This window comes from Spea bombifrons, chromosome 7, assembly GCF_027358695.1.
Source record: "Spea bombifrons isolate aSpeBom1 chromosome 7, aSpeBom1.2.pri, whole genome shotgun sequence".
Taxonomy (NCBI): domain Eukaryota; kingdom Metazoa; phylum Chordata; class Amphibia; order Anura; family Pelobatidae; genus Spea; species Spea bombifrons.
Window position 1 is genome coordinate 13,042,088 of NC_071093.1, and position 10,436 is coordinate 13,052,523.

General features: G+C 39.6%; 1 protein-coding gene across 1 annotated transcript; it reads left to right on the top strand.

The window, feature by feature from the left end:
* Window positions 1–718: 718 nt before the first annotated feature.
* Window positions 719–5,270, top strand: HNRNPA3 (heterogeneous nuclear ribonucleoprotein A3). The gene is made up of 12 exons (XM_053470644.1): window positions 719–846; window positions 1,654–1,677; window positions 1,933–2,055; window positions 2,167–2,313; window positions 2,395–2,605; window positions 2,904–2,993; window positions 3,087–3,179; window positions 3,607–3,678; window positions 3,767–3,907; window positions 4,278–4,394; window positions 4,473–4,536; window positions 4,625–5,270. The coding sequence occupies exons 1-11, from the start codon at window positions 826–828 to the stop codon at window positions 4,520–4,522; spliced, it is 1,089 nt and encodes a 362-aa protein (XP_053326619.1). The 5' UTR covers window positions 719–825; the 3' UTR covers window positions 4,523–4,536; window positions 4,625–5,270.
* Window positions 5,271–10,436: the final 5,166 nt, after the last annotated feature.

The following is a 10,436-nucleotide window of genomic DNA, read 5'->3' on the forward strand; positions in this document are numbered from 1 at the left end:
GTGTACGTTTATGCGCCGCCATATTCCTTTTGAACAACGAAAACGCAACATTCTTGATCCCAAATACGAATGCACAACTCTACTTAAAATGGACCTTTTCTGCGGTCACCTCTTTGGTCAAGAAATACAAAGCAAAATTACAACAGACGAGCAACAACTAGGAAAAAAATAAAGTTACCGCAAACTGACTGCCAGTGATTAATGATGACATAGGTGCCTAAAAAGTGTCAAAATGGTTCTAGTGACATACCCAGGCACCCTTTCTTTTTAGTAACATAGTTTTATGTGGTGGTTTCGGGGTCTGTGACAAAAATCAGAATGCTCAATATTGGGGGGGGGGCGAAACAGGAGTTTCAAAAAAGTGACATACATCCCGTAATATTTCCTCTATAACCCCCGAAATAGATGAAAATCGTCTTGCTAGAGGACACGGAACTTTAACGAGACTCGGTACCTGCGCTATATAGAGTCGTGTATATCACATGTGCCCTGGAAAGAGAGGGGGAAAACACCCCTTACGTTATACAAAGTATAAGGAGACTGTATGCTATCGCTCCACGTCATCCAGACACTTTGACTACGGTAAAAAAAATAAATGAATAATTTCTCCACAATTCAACCATTACGACTCCACTAAACACGTCACTTCTAGAAAATCAAAATGGCGCCGCCGCAGCAGCGTAAGACGTATGTGAGGGCGGGGCCATCATTTGGGAAGAAAGGCAAGAGGCGGGGTTCACGCCCTGGAACGTCTCACGTGAGAGGCGAACGCGCCTTCCTTCAACCTCTTCTTTCCTGGCGGTAACACCGAGTGAACGTAGCTAAATGCCTCGCGGAGGAATGGAGGTAAGTGGTCGTTCGGTTTGTGGAATTTCAACTCCGTTCTGTGCTGATTTAGGTTGTTACCGGCTGTGGGAGCGAGCATAATAACCGGAGCAGGTGGGTTTTGAGGATAGCTCGTGGGAAGTGTAGCCGGCCTCGATGGGTATTGTGCGGGTTTGGGGGTGCAGCTGTCTTTACAGCCACAGCAGGGCCTTTACCAGCCCTGTGAGTAAGGAATGCAGTGGCTTACTTATCCTTTCTTTTTCGCGTGGTCCGTCACCCCAGCGCTCACGTCGAGCAAGGCCTACTCCGTGAGGACCTAAAGCCCCTCCCCCTCTGCGGCTAAGGCCTCAAATGGCCGCCAACAGGAAACAAGGCCTAGAGAAAATGGGAGCCGCTGAAATATCGCCAGGTTTAGTGCTGCGGTCCCACTAACGCCGTATTTTGAAAGGGGTGAATTTTGACGCAGAGCGTGTGATTTTAGGCAGATAAGACCCTGCGTGTTAACCCTGCCGTAGATAAACGCCTAACGAAAGGTGCTCGGGCTAGCGTTGGGATTTTTGTTTACTATTTTACTATTACTGCTGCTACTACTACGCGATCACGTTTCACTCCCTCATTTCAAAACTGTTAAGTTCCGGGGTGTTTTTTTTTTTGTTTTTTTTTTTTGTTTTGTTTTACGATCGTGAGGTTTAACGTTTAGTATATGTATAGCCTATATCTTTGAGACGGATTTCGCATTATATGTAAATTATGGAATATCCTGAATTTAAATAAACGTTAATTTTCTCGTGTATATAGTAAAAACATGTTTTGTATTTTTTTTTTTAGGATGAATGGAGCTCAGAAGATCAGGTAACTACGATTCACTTTATGAATGGTCGCTTATAGAATGTAGCCAACCTTATACCCTGCATGTGTATACGGGGAGGCCCATAAAGCGCTGTACTGTATCTTAAGTGAATTCATGAAAGTTAAGGTATTTTGTGCTGTTATTGCCCAGGTGGTTTCCTTTGGTCCTTTATTATTTATAATCACTTAGCTATGCACAATGTGATGCGTGTCATTTATAAACTGTGTAGGGTTGTAAATAGCTGTTTGTTTTTGCAGGGCCATGAGCCTAAGGAACCTGAACAGCTGAGGAAGCTGTTTATTGGAGGCTTGAGCTTTGAAACAACAGATGACAGCTTGAGGGAACACTTTGAACAATGGGGAAAGCTAACAGATTGTGTGGTAGGTTTTTTTTTTTATCTCAGTGTGTGTGTGTGTGTGTATATATTTTATTAGTAAAGTTCACTTCTGGCAACCCTTCACAACTTCAACTGTCTTTTTTTTTTTGTTTAGGTAATGAGAGATCCACAGACAAAGCGCTCCAGGGGCTTTGGCTTTGTCACCTATTCATGTGTAGAAGAAGTAGATGCTGCTATGGCTGCTCGACCGCATAAGGTTGATGGTCGTGTGGTGGAGCCAAAAAGAGCAGTTTCCAGAGAAGTAAGCAAATTTATATGCTTTATTTTATTTTTTTTAAGGGAAGTCCTCCTCTTTTGGATATTCAAACAAGATTTATTTTAGGATTCAGTTAGGCCCGGTGCGCATTTGACCGTGAAAAAGATATTTGTGGGTGGCATTAAAGAAGACACAGAAGAATACCATTTGAAAGATTACTTTGAGACTTACGGCAAGATTGAAACCATTGAAGTTATGGAAGATAGACAGAGTGGCAAGAAAAGGGGCTTTGCGTTTGTTACCTTTGATGATCATGATACCGTTGATAAAATTGTTGGTAAGTGTCGGCTATACATGTTTAAACATATCCTTACTGTAAGATGCTGTTGAGTGCCTTTGTTATTTTAAACTGTACAATTTAAATGTGATGACAAAGCAGCGTTTGAACACTTGGTAGTGAGTACAAATAAGTGAGGCTCAATACACCTGTCTATATATAAAAATAAAAAAAGTTAATATCTGTATCCACTGATCCAACCCATTACTAAACAAAATGATCCTTTGGGGAATGTTCGACTACTAGCGTTTAGAAAATTATACTGAAGTTTTGTTCTTTTGTTTTTTTTTGTTTATAGTTCAGAAATACCACACAATTAATGGACACAATTGTGAAGTGAAGAAGGCCCTTTCTAAACAAGAGATGCAGGCCGCCAGCTCACAGAGAGGTATGTTACTTGTTACTTGGATTAAGGCATGGGGGAAAAAGTATTTTCATGATGAAATAATTCAACTGTTCTTTGATTTTTTTTCTTTATTAGGCCGTGGTGGCGGAGGAAGTAACTTCATGGGCAGAGGTGGTGGAAATTATGGAGGCAGTGGTAACTTTGGCAGAGGGGGATTTGGAAGCAGAGGTATGGTAATATTTAAATTTGTATACAGGTTTTTAGTATGTCATATGCAAATGCTTTATTTTTCCATACTAAACACACACCCAATATATCCAGTGCACTAATCAATATAATGTAAATCATGATTCATTGCATAGCTACTACAGTAGAATGATGGGGACCCTTTCCCAACAGATGCCAGAAAAGCTGAGGTCATTTGTCTTCAGCCCCATCACAGCTCTAACATTTCATATGGTTATTACAGTTCATATTATGTGTAGCTGTTATGCTGTGTATATACATTATGATTCTAGTTGAGTCAGTTTAGTTGTGTTGTACTGACCTGTGTTCTGTATATAGCCTTTATATGCTTGTTTAGGGGGGAAACATCTTGTATTCCTATTGTGACAAAAATCGGTGTCTAAATGTCCTGCATAACATTCTTCCGCAGGTGGTTACGGTGGTGGTGGTAGAGGTGGTTACGGTGGTGGCGGTGATGGATACAATGGCTTTGGCAGTGATGGTGAGTATGTTATGGATGTAGACATGATATGCATTTTTATTTGTATAAACAGTTAATTGTACCAGGCTAATATTTGTTCTTTACTTAGGCGCTAGCTATGGCGGCGGACCTGGCTATGGTGGTAGAGGTTATGGTGGCAGTCCAGGGTACGGAAGCCAGGGCAGTGGATATGGCAGTGGAAGTGGTGGCGGATATGATGGCTACAATGAAGGCGGAAACTTTGGAGGTGGTAAGTTCCTGACAAAATGTCTGAGGAGCTCCAGAAATCCAAATTCAGAAATCTGAAAATTCTGCAAAGCCATATTATGAAAATAGACTATTAGGTATTGGTAATGTATGCAGTATTAAGCATCATAGGTACATATGCATTACATAGTGCATGCTCCTATACTTCCTTTGCAATACTGCCTTAAATGAAGTAGTTATTAGTTGACATTTTAAAGTGTGGAATTCATCTTTGCTCTTGCCAAATGCTGCTACTCCATTAAAGCATCCTTTGTGTGGGGCAATAGACTGCCGCGTAAAGGTAATCTAGAATGTCCTGTTGAATTCTACCTTCGGTTGTATGTTTGGTCATCCTCACACATTTGTCATTTCAGGAAGCTATAATGACTTTGGAAATTATGGTGGCCAGCAGCAGTCTAACTATGGACCTATGAAGGGTGGTGGAAGCTTCAGTGGAAGGAGCTCTGGAAGCAGCAGCGGCCCCTATGGTGGTATGTCAAGCTTCTTCACTAGACTTGACAAGTAAAGGTTCCTGAACATGCTCGTATTAAACATGTTTTTGTTTTTAGGTGGCTATGGCTCTGGAGGTGGCAGTAGCTATGGAAGCAGAAGGTTTTAGGACTCGCAACAGAGGTGATTAATCTCAATTTTTTTCTTTGTGCTACGGACTGGTTTAAGGTTCAACTGAGTAATAACTTTCTTGTCCTATATTATTCAACAGGCTACAGTTCTTAGCAAGAGAGCGAGGAGTTGTCAGGAAAGCTGCAGGTTACTTTGAGACAGTCGTCCATGTGCATTAGAGGAACTGTAAAATCTACCACAGGAGGCGTGATGATCCATAGTCAGAAAAGTTACCACAGCTTATACAGGAGGCTTTTCTTGTTCAGAACTGTCATAGCCACAGTTTGCAAAGAGTGCAGCTGATAATTAATGCAATGTAGTCATGATTTAGATGTACATTCCTGAGTTATTTTTTTTTTTTTTCCCCCTTATCTGTTGTAGTGTCTCCCATTCTCCCATTACATCAGGTATATTGCCCTGTAAATTTGTGCTCTTCGTATCAGGAATAAAGAATTAAGGAATTTTTAACTTTTAAACAATTTGTGTAGTTCAGTGTTTCAACAATTAATCAGGGCTTAAGGTGTTGCTCAACCAAAATAAACATGCTTTTTTATTTTATTAAGTTGGAGTTAGTGTTGTAAGGTTTATGAAACCGTGCTGTATATAAAGTTACAAGTATCAGATTTGTGAACTACAGTAGTATCGCGCGTGTCAGTCATCTAGGTCTGTATGAAATGAGTGCATTGTGCCTTTTCGCTATAGTGAAAGATCAGTGTGTCAATAGCTATATTAAATGTTAAAACGAGTATTTGTATACTATTTTTTTTTTTAATAGTACTAATTGACTGCACACTGTTATGTGACTTGGAAGTCATTGAATGAATCCGCTGAGGGAAACTTTCTTTTCCTCTCCTGTATTTGCATATCAAATTTAGTGGATTGCGTGTTAAAACACTAGGATCAACTGCCCGCTGTCCTGTTGTGACATGTTGATTTAGGCCTTTGCTACTGTTTGGGGTTTTTTTGTGCTTGTCGCATAGTAGGCACAGTATGTGTCTGCCTAATTAAAGTCCTATTTCTGTTATCCCTTAAGTTGTGATGCAAACTACTTTGGCAGTTGAAAGATGGGGTTTTTTTTTGAGCCAAGTGAAAAAAACAAACGCCATTCGCCTGTATGTTTTCTACTAAATAAACTAGTTTTGATCTGTAAGCTTGCTTTTTCCCCCATGTTCTTCAGGGCTCAGTTCTTCCATGTAATAAAATCAATGTTTTCTCCTTTATACCAAAGTCTTGTTAATGCCTATAGCAGCTTTTTTTTTCCTTCACCCTCAAAGGAGTCCAATGCGTTTTGGTCATGTGACTAAATGCATGATCAGTGGCAGATATGAATTCTTTTTTTTTTTATTGAAAGTGCAGTAAAAATTGGGATTACTGGATTATAAATGGGTGAGAAAGAAATGAAATGTTTGCCCATTTGGTATATATTCATGGAAGAATTCTTGAGCAAAGCTTACAGATAATGCATTTGACAGTAAATAAACTCTGTATTCTTGTAAGCCAGTGGAACAGTTTACTAAAGAGTAAAACATTTTATTATACCACATTTGTTGATCCCTGTAAATTACCAACCTATAACCCAAAGCACAGATCATAAGTATGTGGTATTCCGGCTCATGATTCCTACATTGAAATAGAATGACTGAGAACTACTGGAAAAGAGTCTTCTATACACACAATCAAATATTGTGATTACATTTATTTATAAAGCGCCGGCAGATTCCACAGCGCTTTATGTAAGGATTGTGGTGATTAATCTAGATAAAGCCAGGTTCTGCAATAAACACATTACAGGGTTTGCTTTGGTTCATACACAAAGAAATCAATTAGTATAGTCTAGAACAAAATGATTTTGTTTTTCTGAATGCTGTGCTGCCACTTGGGTCCATGGGGTGCCATAAGTTACATCATAATATTCCTTATGGACTTTCAAAGGCCAGCTTTATTTTTGTTTTTACACATTACTGGTTCACAGCATAAAACACGCTACAGGTGTGGATGCCTTCAATGTTACATTCTATGAAGCGTCCCTCACAGAACCCAAAAATATATTTAGCAGAGGAACAATTTTTTTTTCGAAGGACATGGTTAATAGGCTTTCATTTACTGAGATGAGTTAAATAGAAAGGGAACTGCATTGTTTGGGAGACACATTAGTGCCACCTGTGTATTTATCAATTGTAATGTGTAATCAATAGACCTATATTGTGCTTCACATGTTGTGTGCAGCTTTTAGATACTTTAAGTATTACTACTTTTCTATAGAATACTTGCCTAGTTCATTTGTTTTGGAAAAGTGTTTCCTAAATATCAAGTAACTTGGAAAACAAGTTAAAACTGTCAATGTATTTTGGTTTTGTTAATGGTACAGTAAATACTGTTTGGGTTCTAGTTTTCTTGTTTTGCCCTTTTCCAGTACAACGTAAAACCTTTCTTGATCTTTCATGCAATGCACAGCGTTGTGGCTGTGTGGGCTGAGCAGGTGGCTCATGTGCTAACTGGTAAGCACGCCTTTTGGAAATAATCCCAAATATTACATCCTGCTGGCTTTTTTTTTTTTTTTTGAGAATTCTCAGTTTGTGGTCAAACTCAACTTTTTTAAATCGTTTTTATAATTGCCAAGATATGTTAAAAATATAGTTAATACCATTTATTGGCTGAAAGTTTAATTGCGAGCGTTTGACTAGCAACTTGGTCTCGAAAGCTCGCAATGAAACTCTAGGCCAATAAATGGTATCGTAACTATACTTTTCTCCGGTTTTCTCAACGACTAACGCGGTACGCACCCTTTTATCAAGATGTGAGGCACTGTAATTTTTGTAGTTATTAGTTATGTGGTGATTAAAGTGACAAATCCTCCATAATTAACTTCCTTCCATTCTCATCTGCTTGAAAAAGCAGCAAAAATGAAAAACTACTATTCACATGAGATTTATTACATTCTCCCAATAACATAAAGGATACATATTTGATGGATTAAAGCCTTACTTGCTTCTGCTTATAAAAGAGCCTTAGCTCGAGTGTTCCTTTAACTTCATGCGGAACGGGGGGGTTTGCTTGAATTTAAGAGAATTACAACACCCCCCCCATACACACAGGATGATTAAATGAGACTTCTCTAGCACAGGACCTCCTGCAGCCTTTACAGTATGGAACCAGTCCGCATTAATAAAGGCGTTACAGCAACAGCTTCAAGTTCCTGAGATGTAACGGCAGCAACTATACTGGTAGTGAGCAGCTTTCCCAAGGCTAGTTACAGCTGAAATAACGAAGACAGTCTAGCAAGAGTGCAACATCTATTGGAGTCTTCTAGAATGATAGCTACTACAGGTGTGACCAAAAACCGATAGGACTAGCACTGAGACCTGAAAGCAGGGGTCTTGAGCATAGGTAAGGTGTGCTTTCATTCTCTACCCAAAAGAAAGTCATATTTGAATTGTGAAAGTAACTACCTTTCCATTTGCAGGAGGCGACTGATGCCCGAGGGTTTGGAAGGAGAAATACTTCTCTCAGCACTGCTGCCTGCGGGTAAGTAGATTTTTGTGAAGGTTTAAACTACGCTTGAGTAGTGGTTCTCCCGTGATTAACCCCTTCCTTACTGTGAGGGTGTTTTTTGCCCAAATACCTGAGACTTCAGCATTTTTATACATGCAAAATATAAATTGTTTTTTTTTCCCAGATATAGCATTCTTTTGATTTTTATATGGTTTGTAGTATGAATAACACATTAAAATAATGAAAATAGTTTTTTTCTAATGTTTTACTTTGAAAATTGTATTCAGACCAGTTCAGTTGACCAAAATACCACAAAATATATGAATGCAAGTGTCTTGCATTTGAGAAAACATGGATAGATTGTTTTTGTAATGTTTTTCTGAAAGTTATGTGGCACAAAATGGAACATGCCAGTTTCTTTGCCCAAACTTTATTTTATTTTGTAAAGGCCTGTATGTCTTATATAGGATTGATTAGCAGCCCACCAGCTCAAAATCCCCCTCGGTAAAGTATATATATTTGTAGAGAAGACAACCACAGGGTATTTCACTAGCAGCATTTTGACACTCACAACAACACAGAAAATAATTGGTTAAATACATTTTCACAACCTTTGTATCTTTTTTTTTTTTTTATCTAAAGAATGCCAGTTTTCCTTTTTCTCGTGCATGCATTTTTGTTGGCCACAACTTCCATCGCTCTTATCAGCCAATTTCTTAAACATCTAGGGTGTTATGTTTTTGCTTCTGGGGTATTTTATTGATTTTTATATGCAGTGGCTGGCTTTGCCATAACATCTGATCCCCCTGCATGGCACCAGGGACCAGACAGCTGGCAACCTGATCAGCAGCATTCACAACGGATGGAGCATTGTTTATTGAGAACATATGGGGTAAACCTTTTAAATAGTCTGGATTGCTCAATGCCGTCATGACATTCTTCATGAAACGTCCTGAAGGTTTTAAGGGGTAAAGTATTAGTTGATAATGTTGGTGATATTCCACATATAGTGTTCTAGTGGCCTAGAACCAGAGAGAATTACTATAAACTTGTAGAACATTTCTCCTTTCTGTAATATATGGATCTCTGCACATATACAGCTAGTACTTGAGTAACACTCAGGCTCTCAATGTCTTCTTGCCTTCTCCACCGACCACCTCATTGTCCCTGTCGCCTTCCCTGCAGCCCCACTTCCGATCTTCTTGTGAAGTCTTCTGTCTTCATCCACTTCTCCTTGGGTCATATTTCTTTCTTGGTGCATGTGTTAGCATCAGGCATCCGGCACACTTTTGCTACAGGACAGAGCTCCTCAGAATAACCTCTGGATTGGAAAAATGGGGAGAGGCTGTTCCCAGAAGCTCCGCCCTTTTTTTTGCAAGTCCTCCGGGAGGCCTGATTCAAAGATATGGACAAAGAAAGATGCGGGAGAAGTGGGTGAAGACAAAAGATGCATCTAAGGCAGAGCTGCGACATAGGACGGGGACCTTAGAATTGAATTACGTTTCACCTAAAGTTGCAGATTCCAAGGAATCTGCAATAGGTGATGTGAGGACTAGCTGTATACGCACAAATGATGTAGAGTGCTTTTTGTAAATGCACCATATTAACTATATCTCTCTTCTGCATTAGTTTACAAAACTTGTTCTTGCAGGGATCCAAAAGTCCTAACCTAGCTTAATGAATAAAACTGTTATCACTCAAGATGGATTAAAAGTCCGCATAGTGTAGCCTGTAAAATGTACATGTTTTAAAAGTTAAGATCCTAAAATTGGTACCTCAGTGAACACCTAATGCTGGGCTGTACAGCTCCAGTCCTTAAGTGCTGCAAACAAGTCACAATTTTTGGATATTCCATCTTGAGTAACGTTACTTGAGTGTGGATTTTTCTGGACTTTAGTTGTGTAGCCCTGGTCTAATGCGAAAGGTTTGCTTGACCCTGTATAATTGCATAATGAACACAGACTTGCACATGGAGCGAAAACAACGCGGACCAATTTTTTGTTTTTTGGTCCATTCATTTTTGGACACCTGTTTCCTGCCTTTTTGGTTGAGCTGAAATTCAAAGGCCTCTTTCGATACGGAAACTAATTTTATTGTCACTCGCTCTCATTGCCTTTCCGGCCTTCTCCGCTAGCTGCTTCTATATACCTGTTTCCTTGTCCGCAGCTTTGCTTCTAAGGTATTTTTTATTTTTGGTCCGCTGCTCGTTATCCAGGTCTACCGGATCACTTACTTAAAAGGGCGCACCCTCCATGGCCGTCGAGGCCACAATAATGGAGACTGCTCCACAGAAAGCAATGTAGAAACGCTTCTTTGTCTGCAGATCTATCTGCATTACTCTGGATTGGTGATGTACTGCCGTTTTGCAGAAGTCCTAAATCAGGTCAGAATGTAGAAGGGTCTGTGGAGAAAAGTTTCTA

What these genes read in the sequence shown, in the direction of transcription:
- HNRNPA3 (XM_053470644.1), top strand. Translation starts at nt 826, where the DNA reads ATGCCTCGCGGAGGAATGGAG. An exon ending in AGGGGGATTTGGAAGCAGAG is followed by an intron (nt 3,180 to 3,606) that starts GTATGGTAATAT and finishes ATTCTTCCGCAG; the next exon opens with GTGGTTACGGTGGTGGTGGT. An exon ending in CAATGGCTTTGGCAGTGATG is followed by an intron (nt 3,679 to 3,766) that starts GTGAGTATGTTA and finishes TTCTTTACTTAG; the next exon opens with GCGCTAGCTATGGCGGCGGA.